Genomic DNA, 18,541 nt, shown 5'->3' with positions numbered 1-18,541 from the left:
TCAGACGATTGAACATCTCAGATGTGTTCAATGACTGTGGAAACATTTTGTAACAGTTTAAAGTGCAGTTTTGTTTTGTTTTTACAGCAACCAAGACAGGAAAAAAATGAAGAAAGTAAATTTGATTGGACCATTAACACTGGTAAGATGTTATTGCTGCCCGTCATTCACACTTGGGATCTTGAATCAAGAGTTACAGAGCAACTACCCTGAGATCGTCTGCACACAGCAGGTTGTCTGTTTTTCTCGTGCAGTCCTGTGTTGGCTCAGTGTAGTCCAGGGTCCACATCCTCCATGTGATATAAGATGTAGGGACAGGGTGGCCATGACACAGGGCAGAGATAACTGGTACACAGGAAAATCGTAAACAGGAAATGTGTCATGGTCCTTTGCCCACCAATTCCAGAAACGTGTGTCCCTGCTTTTACAAGGACCAAAGTCCCCTACTTCAGCTTTTAAAAGCCAGCAAGTGAAGAAGGTTTTCATTAACCATGGACATTTGAAAGCAATTAACGAGTCTATGTTCTCCTTCAACTTGCAGGGAAATTAGTTCAGTCTGGGGCAGGTAGTGGGAATTCTGATTATACTCAAGAGAGTTGGCAGTACTTTTCTGTAGGTACAAGGGAAACCGGCATATTTTTGGTAGAAGTTTAGTTTGCTTTTCATTTTTGGCATGTTTCAAAAAGTCAACTCAAAATCTATGTGCCTGTTCTTGGTAAATATGATGCGTTTCAAACTCTGGCAACCAGTACTAACAGCAAAGCAGTTCAAGTTAAGTGTGTCAGCTGAATTCTACAGCTTGGTAAATAACTGGATGGGAAGGCATCCATCCCATCAGCTCTGCCTGCATGGCTCTCACTCACCACAAGCCCCCGTTCATTCTCTGTCCTTCTTCTGTTTATTCATTAAAAAAAAAAAACTCAGCTTTTTCAGTGTCAAATTATTGATTTGAAGAATAGATTCTAAAATTATATCTAGTTTTACTTAATTGTCCCCCTATAAGATACAACCTTATTTATTGTAAAGCAGAAAATTTCATTTCAACTTTATAGTTTTACTTTTATTCTGCCTCTGATGACTAGATTTTATTTGAATGTTTTTAAAGAGGTCAGGGCACAGGTTTACTCTAACTGGAATTAGAAGCAAAGGTTTTTGTGTACTTGTTGAAAATCACTGAAAACAAGTTTATATTTGCTTGGGCTATTTCTGTTAAAATCTCCAAATTCTAAATTTAAGCTTGGAAACTATAAAATGTTATTTGCTTAGCATGGTTAGCATGAAAAGGTTCCTCGATGTCCGTAAACATCTCAGCATGCTGAAGGGAATGCTTTATGAGTCTCAGCCCGTGCTTTTGATGGTGACTACACATCCTAAATGCTCCCTCTCCCTTCCCAGGGCCTGAGGAAATGAGTACTGGCTATGTGGGTCCCCTTTGTGCTGTTTCAGGCCTCTCCCCAGGTGTTGCTGCCTTTCTTGACTCTCCCATTTTACTCCAGACTCTGCTTGGCCTCGAACCCTTGTCTCCTTGATGTAGGCTTTCTTTCCTGTTGTGTTTGAAGATGCAGTTTGCCCTATCCCCACACTGGTACTGCAGCTGAACTTGTGGAACTCTCTGAGAATGATTTGTACAGACACACAGACACACACACCATCACCACCACCCTTCCCACCTGTTCCCACTGTGTGCTCCAGCTGCACACTACTGAGTCATCAGTCACTCTTCATGGAACTGTTTCCTGACCCCACAAGAGGGTGGTGTGGTAGGGCAATGGAAAGTTTAAAGAGAGGAGACAGAGGAGATCCTATGAAGAGATGTTAAGAGAAGGAAGAAGTTATCTGCAAGGCATCTGAAGAAGGAAGAAAAAAGAGCAAGCTAAGGACAGGTGGGTCAGAAATGGGTAGAAGGAGGGAGGCAGAGTGCAGAGCCAGCTGCCATTCCAGGCTTCTCTGCAGGCTAGTCCCTGGCTGTTGTGCACTTCGTTAATACCTTGTAGAATCCCTCCTCTTGGTACGTGGTTCTGAGGTGGTTGGTGCATGCTGCCTGGCTCTCTCTACCCATCTCTAACACCGTCTCCCACCCTCAACAGTGTGGCCTTCAGGAAGCTTCTCCCAGGTTGCTGAGCGCCATTGCTATGCTAAACCTCCACATTTTCGACTTCCTCTGTTCCGCCCCAGCTGACTGTCCTGCTCATTCAGGATTCTCCAAGAGCAAATTCCATGACACACGCTGAGTGTTGTTGCATTTCCTCTTTTCCTCTGCAGTTTCGGTACTCTGATTGGCAGGACAGGCTGTTTATGCTGCTGGGCACCATCATGGCTGTAGCTCATGGGTCAGGTCTCCCTCTCATGATGATTGTCTTTGGAGAAATGACTGATAAATTTGTTAACACTGCAGAAAACTTCTCCTTTCCAGGTAAGTGTGTTTCAGCTTTATCTTCAGCCTATAGTATTTTGTTCACGGGGTGGAAATGGAAGTGCAATGACTTGGGTCTCTGAGTCTTTGCAGCTAGCATAGATGGAGCTGTGAAATTCTCAGAAAATTTCTCAGATACTAATTTTAGGATCAAGAAACAAAAGTATGGTGATTGTCCTTCAAACCAGGCTAAGGGAATAGGAAGCTTTGTGTCTGACTGAAGCAGACAAGGGCCTCCACTTAAACACCGTGCAGCCACAACAGAGTCTGTCTAGGTGGCGTCCCACCAGAGATAACCAACAGATTTCCGAATGTACTGGAGAGCATCATGGTACTTGTGGTTATGCTCAGCTTATAGCTCTGTTTCAGGGTTTTACTTTTTCTCTCCTACTTCCCTGTTTAAAAGTTATGCCCAGTTTGTGTGTCTACTTGGTGGGTGCTGTTGGGGGTAGGAAGCAGTCAAACAAAACTGAATATAGTACTTTCCTAAAGTGTGAATGGCTTCCGTGTGAAAAAGTTGTGTGGTAGAACTCACTCAAAAGCCAGGCCAAAGGAGGCCTGTGAGTTACTGTTATCTGTGAGAGAGTCCCTGGCCACAGCATGGGGTGGGGCTCCCAGGTGTATGGTAGCTTACTAAGCAGAGTCCACTTGTAAGGAAGATTTCTAGGCTTGTTACCAAGCATGAAGGCTGTAGTCCTCCAAGGGGTACCAGGGTGGAGAAGGGTGAGTAAAGCTTTGCAGCTAAACAGATGGAATAATTCTACACTGTTCCTATTTGCAATGCTTGCTTGCTTCCCTTCCCCCGCTGTTACTAATTATACAGCTGAGTGGCTTTGACAGGTGGATGTGCCAGACAGTTGCTATGTCCTGTGTCCAGGGTCAAATTCAATATCTCCTTGGGGAATAGCACAAGCAATTCAGAGGTCTGTAATTGCCAAAATGATAAGCTTACAAGAGTTGCCAACTCTGCCTTAGTGTAGTCTCCAGGTTGTCAACCCTACTTTTTATGACCCTGACCCTTCAGAGCCATGTTGAACATTATTGGCTGTTGGGGATAATTTGGAAGAGAAAATTCTTCAGATCTTATGACTCTCCATTTCCTGTGTTTTGGTAGTTTGTAAAAATAATGTTCTCATACCTTTGGAGAAAAGGAAGTTTTCAAAGGTTACTGAGGGTGTCCACTGGTTATAAAGTTTCGTCAAACTATGAGAGTTAGGAGGGGTTAGAGCATTTACCAGAATCTCTTGCTCATCTCAGAGATGTTGCTTGTTTAGAGTCAGTTCTTTAGAATCGTTGAGGTTTTGGACAGCTAGATTTAACGGGAGCCAAAGGAAAAGGGAACCCTAGAAGGATAAGAGGTCTAAATTACAGGAAGATCTAGCAGAGACTGACGGTGAACAGAGCCCATCCTTGTCAACAGAACAAAGCTGCTCCCTGACAGGGTGACTCCCTCACAAAGATTCCTCTATGAAGAAAGTATGCACAGAGCATTTCACATCCAAAACCTTAAGGACAAAGGTCTTGAAAACCATTCTTCTGCGGGAGATCAAGCACTTGAGATCTTTGATAATGATTCTTTGTCACTAGTATCATCTAGGAAAATATGTGCAGGAAACGGCCTCACCCTACGCATCTTTGTGTCTCCTTGGAGTTGAGGTGGAAATGCACTTTTGTACCCTGAGCAAGTGCAGCTGACTGCCCATACTGCCTGAACTGCAAGGCCAATCTGCAGCTCTCCATCATGGTAAATATTTCTGTGTGGTGAAAGGAGTACCCAGGAGAATGACGGAAGATAGATACTAATTTGAGTCGCTGAAGTGACCAGGAGAACTGCTTCTCCCCGACCCTATCCTCCATGTATACATTTCTGTTACTATTTTATTATTATTCAGGTCCCCCACCCAATGAGTGGCCATTGGCAGAGAATTAACCCCTACATTCCTTACTCTTCCCATGCTTGATGGATAACCATAGACTTATTGATAGAATTAAATGAGATCATTTACACCAAGTGTCTAGAATATAGTCATCAGTAATTATTAGGGAAAACTAGGTGTGAGGACTTTAAAATGAATCCACCCCTCCACAATCCTGTGTCTTCATGTGTAAAGTAGTTGAGTTCTATGGGAGTTCTTAGAAATGGACAAATAGCTTCAAGGCCTTCCCATGTAGGAAGTATTTGGGGACCTGCAGAGGGGATTCTCTCTCTTGATACATTAGAAGGTACTGAAGTGTTTTTCTGAAAATCAGATATTCAGCCAAAGATTCTGACCAGTTGGGCTCGGGGCAGCTTGGACATCCGTGTTTCCTTAAGGACCCTATGTGGTTGTGACAGGCCAATCAGCATGAAAACTACCTGTGCTGGACAGGGCCAAACCACTGGGCCCCTGCAAGGGTGTGCTGGGGGAACACTAGCCACATTGACCTCCCCATGGTCTCCAAACCACAGCGATTTGGGGCCTCCTCCAAAGGGCTTTGGGTCTTGTTGGATTACTAACTCAGAATTTGGTGGTCTTTTTTGGCCTGGGACCATGAGAAGGGGACAGGTCAAATCTGGGAAGCTGTTTCTGGGAAGAGATCGAGACACTTCGAGTTATGGCTTCTCACTGGGGAACTTGTTCAAGGAGAAGAAAAGGATTTCTAAGTTGAGAGGCAGAAAGAATCCACAGGGTTTCCTCCAAATAGCACAGGGTTAAAATCGCCGTCTATCCTGAGTTCCAAACGCAGGTTTCTGGGACTCCCTGCACCTGTCTGGGCACCATTGTGTTGGACCTGGGCTTTCCTCTGTGATTGACAGAGCGTCTGCTCCCTGGGAAAGAAGAAAGTGAACTTACAGGGGCTGAATTAGCAAGAGGAGGAACAGGTGTAATCCCTTCAGGGTCACTGAGCTGAGGACCAGCTGGGTTCCTAACTATCACCTTGAACTTGTAGGGGTTAAAATCTTGAGAGCCCAATTAAGTCACTGTTTTGTCATTGCCTCAGACAGTAGTTTGTTTTAAATGAATTTGAACCTTATCTCTCTTTGGGAAAAGATAAGGAGGATACACAAGGTCTAGAAAACATGACCTCTGGGCTGTTGACACATGATAAAAGAACAAAGAGATGGGCTTCATGGGAAGTGGGAACTGCCAGGCTCTGGCTCAGTGTTCCCAGCAAGGCTGTGCTGCTGTTTTATGCTGATTTTGTGGCTGTGGCAGGTACAGGTGATTTACTTCTTATGTTGCCGCCCTTTGTTTTTTTGATCAGTTAAACGAGATAGTTTTCAGTGAATCAATCTATATACTACGTTGTTAGGCCCACAGGCCAAGCCATCTGGGGCTGACTTACCCTACCATTTGCTAGCTGTGAGACTCTGCCTCAGTTTCCCTTCTTGTAATGGGGAGTGTATGAGAAGTTCTGATGCCGTATTTGGGGAGGTGGCTGAAGTAGTCACATCCCACATTGGAGTGCCTGGCTCATGTTCTGGCTAGTCCATTTCTGGTCCAGTTTCCTGCTAATGTGTATCCGTGGTGGCAGCAAGTGTTGGTTCACGTACTAGGGATCTGTCACCTGTGTAGGAGACTTGGATGAAGCTCAGACTCCTTCCTTTTTCTTTTTTTTTTTTTAACCTTTAAAAAAGTCTTCTGAAAAAAAAATAATCCTGCCTCATGTTGCTATGAAAAGTAAATGATTTTACACATCAATTACTCAGTGCCTGGCATGTACTAAGTTGTGGGACAAAGTCTTGCCTTCCTGTTACTACCATCTTGAGAACACCAGTCAGTAGGATATGGATGCAGGGACTTAATTGCCAGTGTTGGCTGACTTCCCCTCCAGATCTTTGGTTTCCCTTCCTTCGTGGTGAATGTGGTTCAGTCTTGCTCTTGCTTAGGGCATGTGCAAGTCAGAAAAACAGATGCAGAAAACAGTCCACAGAAGAAGTATCTGCAGAGTGGTCTCATCACTTGGAAGCCCCACATTTTCCATCCTAACCTCTCCTCCTGCCTCCTGTGTGCTTTGTGGCCTGGATCTATCCCTGCCAACCTGTGCAGCCTTTGAAGCCTGCTCCATGGAAGGTTCCAAGACTGCGAGATGGGCAAGGAGGCTGGACAGACTCATCTGCCTCACAGGAGCTGCAGGGTCCTGGGCGTAAGCCCCAGAGTTCTTTACCTGAGTCGAGAGAAGAGTTCCCTAGAGTATGGAGATTCATTTTTGTTACCTTAACTATAGCACCTTTGATAGGTATGATTTATTGTTTATTTTAATTTTTACATTTCATTTATTTTCTTGAGAGATGGAGATACACATGGACAGATGGCACCGTAGCTTAGTCTACCAGCTTAGTCCTAAAGTGCTAACAACTCACACTGAAACCAGCTCTGGAAATCCAGGTCTTGTGTGTGTGGCCAGAACCCAGTCCCCTGAGCTGTCATGATTGCCTCCCAAAGTGTGCATAAGCAGAGAGCCAGAGCCAGGAATAACCAGACACTCTGATATGGAGTTCAGGCATAAAAATATGTATATTTACATATGTGATTGTGTGTGTATTGAAAGGAACAATTACACAATGGGGAAAAGTATCTTCCATCTACTGCTCACTGCCCCAAATGCCTGCCTAGCTGGAGCCAAGGGATAGCTGCTCCAGAGTCGCCTTGCAGAAGACAGGTGCCCAAGAACTTGGGTCATCAACCACTGCTTTTCCAGGGAGCTGGATCCCAAGTGGTGTCAGTAGGATTAGAGCCAGAACTCTGATTCAGGCATCTTAACCACCAGGTCAGATTTGTGCCTTTCTGTAGATTTCACACATTTGACTCTTTGATAGATTCCCTGCACCTGACAGTGCCTACCAACAATACACTCTTAGAAATGCTTTCTGTTTATTTTTATTTAGTGAATTTTTCATTGACGCTGCTAAATCCAGGCCGAATTCTGGAAGAAGAAATGACTAGGTAATTTTGATATGCATATGTGCTGTACATTTTCTAACGTTTCATTATAAAATAATTTCAAACTGTGGAGTTGTAAAAATACCAGAACACCACCTTTGCTCTGTGCCCAGGTGCTCACCTGTTGCTGCTGCTTCTGTCCTATCTGCGTCTGTGTATACTGTCCTGTGTCTTGTCCTATGTCTTGTGTGTGCTATACTTCAGCAGAGTTCCAAAGAACTAGGGTGCTTTCTTACATATCCACGGAGCAGTCAATCATTTCAATTCATTTAATATTGAAATGAGACCTTTACCTACTGTATTGTCTCAATTCCAATTTTGTTAATTGATCCAGTTGTGTTGTTTATGCTGTTCTCTTTAGTCTTCCCAACAGAAATCCCCAGCAAAATCAAAATGTTTGCATGGTGCATATCAATTAATGTTGTTCACTGAACAACAGTCTGTATGCTTGCCAGTCTGTATGCTGGAGGCATCTGCCTAGAAATAGTTTGTGAAATTAGATTAAAAATGTATTTGAAAATGTAGAAACTGTATGTCTCATTTTAAAAAACTCCCTACTAATTGAGCTACATTTTCCCTGCAAATTTGTTAGAATTCATGACATTTTATTATTTAAGATATTTTCAAATTCTATCAAACAGATATTTTTGATTCTTCAAATAAACAATATAAACGTACCGAGTCATTTCATAGGTGCACTCTCTTTATTCCTAAGTTTGCAATATGTATGTAGAAGTGAACTTTTTAGTACAACAAAATATTTAAGCATAGTATATAGGAAAGCACAGTTAGGAAAGAGAAGCTAAATTTTCTCTACAAATCGTCATTATCACTTAAAAGTGAATCATGGACATTGTTTTTACAGTAAGCATAAAGATGTATCTGTTTTTCTTTGATAGTTCAAGGAAGTAGACTTGCCTACAGAGATCATCATCATCTTGCAATTTGAAAAAAGTGTCAAAACTTCACTGTGTATTCATTAGGATGTCCCTCACAGTCTCTCCTGAAAGACAAAAAATATTTAAAAGAGCCTTTCTAATTACTCTCCAGGTATGCGTACTACTACTCAGGATTAGGTGCTGGAGTTCTCATAGCTGCCTATATACAAGTTTCGTTTTGGACTTTGGCAGCTGGTCGACAGATTAAGAAAATTCGGCAGAAATTTTTTCATGCTATTCTAAGGCAGGAAGTAGGCTGGTTTGACATCAACAACACCGCTGAACTCAATACACGGCTAACAGAGTAAGTGAATTACTGATGTCACATTTTTGTAAAGAAATTATCCACTGACTATGAAAGATTATCAGCAATAAAATATGACTTGGTGAGCATTTGCGTCCTGGGAAAGGACCAATCTGACATCCATTTCTTGCTCATAAATGTAGGTTTCACAGGTGGAAGGGGAAATCCCTGAGCCTATGGGACTGCATTACGAAAAATAAAAACATTTAAAAAGTGGGTTGCATGCCGTTTAGTGCCTCCCTCCCCCATGGAAGAATCGGTGTGTGTTAGGACAGAGCGCAGGTCTTGTTACTTCTAAGGAGCTTTCTACAGGGCCCCACAGGCGCTAGGCCCTCCCTCAGCAAAAGCAACTGAATGAATGAATAAACGATCGAATCCATTTTCCAGAGAGTCTTGCTTTACTAAATATTGACTCTGCACTCATTCAACAAATCCCTGCATCCCTGTGGGATGCTGAACACAGTGTTGGGTATTTGTGATGTCCCCATGAACAAAGTGGAGGTCATTGTCCTTTCGGTGCTGTTGTTCTAGGAGGGGGAGGTTGAAGGTAAACTTTTCATGACAGCAGTGCTAGCCAGAGCTCAGTGAGCACAGAAGGCCCAAAGAGGAGGAAAGATCAAGGCATTTTTAGGGTCTTGGAGACCTCAGTAAGAGTGCCAGCTTTCACCCCCTGCCAAAGCAGCAGCCATTGGGAGGGTTTGGGCTGAAGACACTGTGGTCAGATTTCTCTTTTCAGATAGTTGGGGTAAGGGTGGAAGCAAGCACCTTAAGCTCATTGAATATCCCTTATTGGAAATGCTGAGCCTAGAAGGGTTTCAGATTTCAGAAGTTTTTGGATCTTAAATATTTTCATAGATTTTACTGGTTTTAAACCCTGAGTCTAAAATCCAAAATACTCTGAATTCTGAAACTTTCTGAACATCGTAAACTTTCCAAGCCTCAAACCCACACTCTAAAAGTTTCAGGTTTCAGAGTCCTTCAGAATTTGGATTTTTCAGATTAGGGATGCTGTTGCTCTAATAGATGATAGTTCCCCGTAGCTCTTCCCTCATACTGTTGAACACCCTTCCTGCTTGTAAACACACGCTTCTGTGCAAAAGGTGACTGCTTCTCCAATAGGATTCCTTCATTGAATAGCATCAGTTTTAACATTATTAACGTCTTAGACGCCTGAGCTAATCCTGAATTTCTTCCTTTGTACAGTATTCAGAAGGGGACACTCATTCAAGAGGCTAAGAGTCTGAGGGAGGCTTGCAGTAGTGTGACCCTGTCTGACCCGCGTGTTTGTGAATTGTCTGCGTCGCCCTCCTAACCGAAGACCTCCCGCCTGTAACCACCTAGATGTGATCTTTTTTAGTGACATCTCCAAAATCAGTGAAGGAATTGGTGACAAGGTTGGAATGTTCTTTCAAGCAGTAGCCACGTTTTTTGCAGGATTCATAGTAGGGTTCATCAGAGGATGGAAACTTACGCTTGTGATCATGGCCATCAGCCCTGTCCTGGGGCTGTCTGCAGCTGTCTGGGCAAAGGTGTGTAAATAGTGGGAACTGTCAGTGTGCGCTAACCCCCACACTCAGAGTTATCCTTAGTAGCTGGCATTCAGGTACTTGCATGCTGTGGATCTGTGTTAAATGTCTGTTGGAATTGTGTCCAGAAGTAGTTGTTATAATAGTATTTTAATAAAAAGTTTAATTTTATGTGGTTCAAAAAATCGCATTTCTAACTTCAGTTACAGATTTGTTGCATTATATGATTTATTTGAGTAAATCTTGAGACATATTAGTGTAAGGGTCTTATACTTACACGATATGTGCTTATTTAGGGAAACGGTTTTAAAACAGAACATCGCTCCAAATTACAAGTGTATAAAACTTTTCGATACAGTTTGGATGTGTTTTAGTTACTTTCATCTGTTACCCCTTAAGGGGAGTTCTGGCTGTGTTTTAGTTACTTTGGACTGTCACCTGCTAAGGGGCAATCTGCTAGCTTTGCCTTGCAATCACATGCACACAGTCTGCTATTGAATCAACACTTGAGTTGAGAAATTTCACTAACTTTTTTGCTCCTTCTGGAGCTGATCATTTACTTCACAATGTACTTACTGATTTTTTGTTTTGATTATTCTTTCATCATTCTCCTGAAACAGCTTGTTTAGCCTTCCTATTTCTCATTGAATGCCCGTAAATAAATCTGGGAATATTGCTGGGTCGTTGTAAATTATGACACAGTAAAGAGCAAGATGGTGAAATCTGTTGAAGCAGTAAGATTTTGTTTTATCCCAAAATGAACAAGAAAAACATAGGAATGAAATTTGACACTCTTCCCCCAAACCTCAGCCTGAGGCTTATGTATGGATTTCTTCTTGCTGAACCCTCTGAGGGGCCTCTGAGTAGGTGGACCAGGTCTAACTCTTATAGCACGTGGGCAGCCTGTGGATCAGGTTCTGAATGTCATTTGCTGTGTGACGTTGATGTTTAGGTAAAGGATAGACTTTAGGGAGAAAAAGAGAGGTTAAGGAATGGAGCAGAATGTTGTTTGAATTTTTGCCTACACAGGCATCAAGACTGTTTCTCTCCTGTGCAGATACTGTCGACCTTCAGTGACAAAGAACTTGCTGCATATGCAAAAGCAGGTGCCGTGGCAGAGGAGGCACTGGGGGCCATCCGGACTGTGATAGCGTTCGGGGGCCAGAACAAGGAGCTGGAAAGGTCAGGAGGATCCTTTGTCCACAGCTGCTATGTCTTGTGACTCATTCTTCTGTGGCATCTGCCTTGTACCTTGCTCGCTGTTACACTAACTCCTCTACCAGCGCTCGGCACCTCTTGCAGTTGGATGGCTACAGGTTGCCTTGAGGCTATTCCACAGGGTTCTTCACATTCCAGGGGCTTTCTTAGCAGGCTGGTGAGGCCCAAGAGTGCCCTTCTGAGAGGACTGCTTGTAAATGCACAAGATAAAACTTGGAGTTACAGGAAAACAATTATATGGAGATGCAACTCTCAAAATATTCTTACTTTATTGCTGCTTTCACTTCTGTGTGACTTTACAGGGGAAGAGGCAAACCTGAAGAACTGGGGCCTCCCAGGTGCAGGCCAGAGTCCACCATAGGCCTGGGTAGGGTTTCTTTAGTCCAGGTAGAGCTTCCTGCTCCGGCCCTGGCTTTTAAATCACAGTCAAGTCTGGGCTACCACACCTGCTGGCTCCCGCAGTGATGAGCCAGCTCTTTGGGATGTCCCTGGGCTGGAGGGCCTGAGTGGTCTCTTTAAAAAGCAAGCAAACACATTGCTGTGCATGACTGATATCTACGAAGCTGTCTGTGTTCAGGGAGACCATCTCAAAGAGTTGGGGACACAGTATACATACCTCTATTCTGCTTTACCTGAATGTAAATAACCATTTAACTTTTTTTTGTAAGTAACACGATTCCCCAAACTAGCTGAAGGACGACCCCATGTGTTTTCTTCTGCCCTTCTGTGGCACACCTGATACCCATAGTTCTTTGGAATAAAAACCGGTGTTAAAAGCAGTCTCTCTAATCGCTTTGTTTCATTTTTTCTTGCTCTTCTTTAATCCTCCTTCAAAGGCAATGTGTGTCTGCTTCTCTAACCTCTTCCTTTTGTGTCTCTCACCACTGCTTCCTGTACACAGTAGTCCCCGTGGGGCCCACTAACCCTCAGTCGCACCCCAGGATGTCAGTGTGCTGAGTCTCGCCTGAGAGAAGGTAATTACTGCTGTTCCCGCAGCCTGGGTCACACTGGGAGGCAGACAGGAGCCTTCCTGCCTGCGCCAGGGGACACTGCACCGAGCATGTCCTTCCAGGCCACCTGCCCAGTCATAGCCCCCAGCAGAGTACAGCAGGCAGGAAAGTCCGGGGGTGCTCAGTGCTGTAAGCAATTTGGAAGATGAACATTTCCGGTGGCAGCATACATTTTTTAAAAGTTAATAATTCGCTCATCTGGTTGAACCAAATTTTAAAAAATGAATTTTTGTCGTTATTAAGAGAAACACTCTAATTTATGGAATTTCCTTCAGTACTTAATTGTATATCCAGTGGAGTATTTCCCCCCTGGATTCCAGGAGCCAAAATGAACTGGCCCTAGAAAGGAAAAGTAGGCTTAGTTCAATTTGATGTAAAATTCTGTAAGTTTAAGAACTGTTCTAGGCATTTGTATCTTGATATAAAATTCTAGAGGCTAGTAATACGAATTTGAATTAGTATTAAATTATAATAGCAATAAAATGAACAAAATTCAGGAAAAGATGAAATCTGGGTACAATTATAATAAGAAGAATGGGAAAATTCAGGTTTGCCAACCATGTAAATTCTTATGTACCTCACAGTAATCTTACAGTGTGGGATTTTCTTTTATTTTTTTTTTTTTTAAGATTTGTCTCATTTTTATTTGAAAGGCAAAATTACAAAGGAGAGAGATTTTCCATATGCTGATTGACTCCCCAAATGGCTGAGCTAATCCAAAGCCAAGAGCTTCCTTCAAGTCTCCCACCTGGGTGCACAGGCCCAAGGACTTGGGTCATTGTCTGTTTCCCAGACCATAAGCGGAGAGCTGGATTGAAACATGGAGCAGACATGAACTGGCACCCATAAGGGATGCCAGCACTGTGGGTGGAGGATAAGCCCATTAAGCCACTATGCCAGGCCTAGTATGGGCAAAACAAAATCTAGAAAAATTGAATAGGAACCTGTGTCCTATATAGTCCTATACTCTATAACCTTGTACCTACCTTCAAGATGGGAGGTCATGCTAATTTACATACACACGCACACATCAAAGACAGAAGTTCAGGTTTGTTACCAGAACTTGTAACATTTATGTCCCTTGACTAATGGGGCTACAGAGGGAGGATGCAGTTTCCATGAGAATCTCTTCAGAAGTCTGGAGCAGTGTTTACATTTGATCTAGCTTCTCTGCTTCCACCTGACTTGTGATGCCAGCCAGGCTGGTGGTGGAAAAGTTCTTTAATATACCAGTGGTGAGACTTCAGTTCTGGAACCATCACAGGACTAAGGGGAATGGGTTCAGGCCAAGAAAGAGAAGGCCTGGATCTGTTCTTATCTAGCTGATCCCGAGTTAGTTCAGTTCCCAGGAAGAGGGATCTCACCAACAACAGATTGTCACCTCGATGAGGGTGACTGCGGCTCAATGAAGCATTGTTGTTCTTCATCACATTCCCCTTTTCTTTTCTGATAGGTATCAGAAACATTTAGAAAATGCCAAAAAGATTGGAATTAAGAAAGCCATTTCAGCAAACATCTCCATGGGCATTGCCTTCCTGTTGATCTATGCCTCGTATGCACTGGCCTTCTGGTATGGGTCCACTCTGGTTATATCCAAAGAATACACCATTGGGAATGCAATGACGGTGAGCACCTTCCATACTGCTTATGAAGAATTTGAAAATACCGTTTCTCTGTCTACTTTTATGTTCTTTTTTAACCGTCCGTTTCAGAGGTCAGGTCTTGAATATGGATTTTTGTCTATTGTTGAATCTTTGCTATCCGGCTGGCCTAGTTGGATTTGTGGGTTGTGGAAGCCATAATCAGGATTGGAAAAGGATAATATCATGTGGCTAGGCCATTTGAGAAATGGCATATAACAAGAAATGGGAAAGACTTGCCACTATACAAATAATGATTGGAACCATTCTCATGGGATGTTCTGTTATAAAAGAGGAAGCTACATAGGTCATTGTATAGGAAGTCATTAAGTTTACTTAATACAAAAGTTTCAACTATCTTGACTAGTGAGTTTTGTTCATTTTTCATTATAAGAATACTCCTTTAATGTTATTAAACAATATATACTAAAAATAAAATGTAGAATTTTAGACATTAAGATTATGTCTAATAACCCATATATACTTGGTAAACTTTTAGTCTAGATACCTTCCTCTATTCACAGACTTGTTTTCTTGCAAAATTAGTATCAAAATAATATACCTTTTTAAAATCTTTTTTCTAAACTAGCATATATTTTGTAACCATTGTTCTGCACATTAGACAATCAGAACATGAAATCTTTTGAAACTATCACTGCCCTGTCTTCCAAGTAGAGGATCCTGGGCCTGATGTGGCTCTTTGATGTTGACACGGGGTTACCCTGGATGGTAGCATGTTCAAGGTGCTTTACACATGATAGTTTCAGATGCCACTGAGGGCCACAGGTTGTTTGGCCTCGCCATCCTAAAAGCTGGGTCTGTGTGTCCTCACTTCCATCTGCTCGCTGACTGAGAGCGTGCGAGTGTGTCACCTGTCTCCACTTCCTCCTGAAATGTGTGAGGCGAGCAGATTGAGTCCAGACTTTGCCAGTGGCCTCTCGTGTTGAGTTTGTCCTCTCAGTTTTAGCACGGACAGTAACATTTACCCCATAGGCCCAGAGTGGTGCCGGTCGTGAAGTGAGCCTGCTGTGGAGAGCAGGGAATTCTATGGAGACATTCTTCTCTCACTGAGCCTTATCTGTGATTTCATTTAACAGTATTTGACCAGTGTTTGGGTTCTAAACGGGTGGCTTTACGGTCAAGAGATTTTACCTCAGAGATAAAAGAGTAGCTTCTCTTTCTTTGTGTTTTTCTCGATTATGTTACTTTACTATTAAGCTGTAAAATGATGTGTGTGTGTGAATGTGTAAAATGCAGCTGTGTTAAAGCAAGTTCTATAGAGCCCATTGAATACTGTGCATAATCCACAATGAACTTTGTGTACGGTTCCATGCGTTGGTAGAATAAGCCCTATAGGAATGACTGTAACACTATGGGCGTGCTTCTTTCTGGCAGCATTAGCTTCAGGGTCAACCCAGCAATCTGCGAAATCTTCCATCTCCGTGTTCAGGAGAAGACAACAGATAGTTAGAAAAGAAGACAAAACATATTTCTGAGTTTGAAAAACTCATTCATGCAATGCAATGTGTTGTATTAACTTTGTAAATTTTTATTTGTTAATTGCTTTTGAAAATGGGATAAGCCTTTGTGTCTGTGCGTGTGTTTCAGACAAGCCATGTTTCATGTAGCAGTGAATGCCAGAAAGTAACTTTTGCTCCTGTTCTTTTGCTCAGGTCTTTTTTTCAATCCTCATTGGGGCTTTTAGTGTCGGTCAGGCTGCCCCGTGTGTGGACGCCTTTGCCAACGCGAGGGGAGCTGCGTATGTGATCTTTAATATTATCGACAGCGTAAGTCACTGCCGGTTTTCATGCTGGAGAAGTCTTTGAGCTTTGGATAGTTAAATCTGCTTGTGGGTTATGTATTTTTTGGGTCAACCCTATTGAGTTCGTTGTGTTGAATATCATGAAATTTAGCTTTATAAAATAACTGACCTCTCAGTAATGAGTGGAACATCATCCCTCTTGATTTTCTGAAAGTTTATCTTCAGGTGATATGATGCCACGGATCTTATTTTGTAGGAGGATGCCTGCTCTAGTGTATTTGTATTATTCTAGTGTATTACTATTATCCACTTTCCAGGGCAAAGAGATTTCTGTTCCTAGGTTTTCTCTTTCGTGTAGCCAGACTGAGAATATTAGGGTTTCTATTGGGATGCATAGGAGGTAGATGAAAATGGCCACTGCTTGCTGTGGGTCGTCACCTCCCAAAGTAATCACTATATTTGATGTGATTTTGAATCAACTGTATTGGATAGATTGAAATAGCTACAGCAGAAAAGCATTTTCCTGTGTTTACATAGTAGATAACCAGATAGTTTTCAGATAATTTGATAATACAATGTTCCTGTTTGACCATGTCATGAGAAAATTGCTCAGCTTCCAATATGCAAAAAGGTCACATGTTCATAAATACTTTTTCTGTTATCATTCAGTCTTCTCAACCCAGTTCCTTTAGTCTATTGTTTAGAAATAATCTGGCTTTAATAAATGCTAAAATATCTGATGATATAAATAACAGAATATTTCTATAATTATTGCATTTGTATAAATAAATGAATCTGATAGTTTTAATGATCTTACAAGGAAATATTTTATGAAGTGAAATGAATATTTCCTGTATACTTTTCAGAAAAGACTTTCTGAAAGGGAATGTTTCCTGCAATCACACACACACACACACACACACAGTCTTCTCGTTGGGTTCAGTCTCATGTGTGAGAGAGGTGTCGCATCCCAGATCTTGATTTGGGAATTTGCTGAATCGTATTCCTTTAAAATGCAGTTGTTTTGCCCTATGATGAAATAGTCATTGAATTTTGTTTTATTTAGAATCCTAAAATTGACAGTTTTTCAGAGAGAGGACACAAGCCTGAGAGCATCAAAGGGGATCTGGAGTTCAACGATGTTCATTTTTCTTACCCGTCTCGAACAAATGTGAAGGTACTGTCAGGTTATAGGAATTCCCAATTCCAGCTCACTGAGAACCGCCTTAATGAAGTTGCTATTACTGTGATCTTGATGTGATTATATCCTCTATCTGATGGATTTTTACAAACTCCAACCTGGGCTGAATGGTGCTGTGTTTAAGGCGTGGTTATGTAGAGCTGCCTTTCCCTCCCCTTCAGATCTTGAAGGGCCTCAGCCTGAAGGTGCAGAGCGGGCAGACGGTGGCCCTGGTGGGGAGCAGCGGCTGCGGGAAGAGCACGGCAGTGCAGCTGATGCAGAGGCTCTATGACCCCACGGAGGGCGTGGTAAGTGGGAGGAACTGAAGGCTGCAGAGTGAGAAGCAGGTAGAGATTGGTTCTTGGAAACGGGCTTCTTGGGGTGGATGCTCAAGTGAATCCAGGCTTGTCACAGGAGCTACAAAATTGCCATGCCTCCCAGGGACACATGCTCCCCTGGGCTGGCTTCACCTACTTCCTAAAAGCCCCAGGAGCTAGACAGTACTGTCTTCCACTCCCAGCTGAGCTCTTTCAGAACCCACTGAACTGAGTAACAAGCATTTGTCCCACAGCGGGGTTACATCCCTGGGGTTACTGGGTTTGGGCAAACATTCCATGTAGCCGTGCCTGGTGTTGTGATAACCAGTGTCATTAGATACCTTAGGGCAACAATTAAATCTGTCAGAGACAAAGTGGGATCGTCTGTAAGACTTCTCTGGACGTGGAGAAAAGTCTTTCTCTGGTTCTTGGCTTTTAAAAATTTTGTTACCAGCTCCCGGAGAATTGCTGCCAGGGAAAGTACATTTATTGTTCCTCAGATTTGTTGTTGAGATTTTTGATCCCTGGCTTTATCACCATGCTTCCCGGACATCTAGACACCTTGATCCCAGCATGTGTCTCCTGAGAAAGTCCAGCAGCCTGTTTTCAGAATTTCCTCCGTTGTCCAACATCAGGATATTGAATTACCCTGGTGTGAAAATGCACTGTGATCCAGTAATTGTGAAAACAGCAGATCGTAAGGCAAGGAAACCCCAAAACATAAAAAGGCCCTGGGATAAAGTGGATATTGCAGCAATGAATACAAAGTGTCATAGGATAAATTAAAGGATCAATTTATCTAATAAGATTGATAAGTAATCTTGGAAAAACCTGGTGTTGCTTTTGTTACCCTGCTTTTGGGGAACTCCAAAGTTGGGTCCTCTGTGTTCTCAGTGTCAGAAATGAGTTCCAAAACCCAAGCTATCAACAGCTCAGACCAGAGAATGGGGAAGCTGGAGCTTTGTGAAAGATTTCAAGAAATGGCTTCACTTATTGATACACGCAGATAAAAGCTGTCACTTCACACTTGCTGCAGATGGGCAATAATGGTTGAAATGTTAAAATTATTACATGTGATACTGGTAAAGTCCTATGAATCAGACAAATGTATACATACTTGACAAGATTGTAATTGCTAAAAAAAATATTTTTAAGATTTATTTATCTGAAAGAATGAAATAGATGGAGAAACAGAGAGAGCGGTCAACTGTCAGTCCACTGATTGACTCCCCAAATGACCACAGTAGCTGGGAGTATGCCAGGCTGAAGCTGGGAGCCTGGAACTTCATCCATGTCCCCCGCGCAGGT

At 42.6% G+C, this 18,541-nt stretch overlaps 1 protein-coding gene across 1 annotated transcript in view; it reads left to right on the top strand.

Moving 5' to 3' along the window:
* Positions 1–18,541, top strand: part of ABCB4 (ATP binding cassette subfamily B member 4) — a 47,201-nt gene that overhangs the window by 2,510 nt on the left and 26,150 nt on the right. The window contains exons 3-12 of the mRNA XM_040964823.1: positions 88–142; positions 2,263–2,413; positions 7,284–7,341; positions 8,389–8,580; positions 9,938–10,109; positions 11,164–11,288; positions 13,788–13,959; positions 15,648–15,761; positions 16,803–16,913; positions 17,099–17,224. Of these exons, the coding sequence (XP_040820757.1) occupies positions 88–142; positions 2,263–2,413; positions 7,284–7,341; positions 8,389–8,580; positions 9,938–10,109; positions 11,164–11,288; positions 13,788–13,959; positions 15,648–15,761; positions 16,803–16,913; positions 17,099–17,224 (1,276 nt within the window). The remainder of the gene's footprint in view (positions 1–87; positions 143–2,262; positions 2,414–7,283; positions 7,342–8,388; positions 8,581–9,937; positions 10,110–11,163; positions 11,289–13,787; positions 13,960–15,647; positions 15,762–16,802; positions 16,914–17,098; positions 17,225–18,541) is intronic.

This window comes from Ochotona curzoniae, unplaced genomic scaffold, assembly GCF_017591425.1.
Source record: "Ochotona curzoniae isolate NIBS_2020 unplaced genomic scaffold, NIBS_Ocur_1.0 scaffold_3835, whole genome shotgun sequence".
Classification (NCBI taxonomy): Eukaryota; Metazoa; Chordata; class Mammalia; order Lagomorpha; family Ochotonidae; genus Ochotona; species Ochotona curzoniae.
Note: the sequence above shows the minus strand (reverse complement) of the source record. Positions and strands in the feature narration are given on the sequence as shown.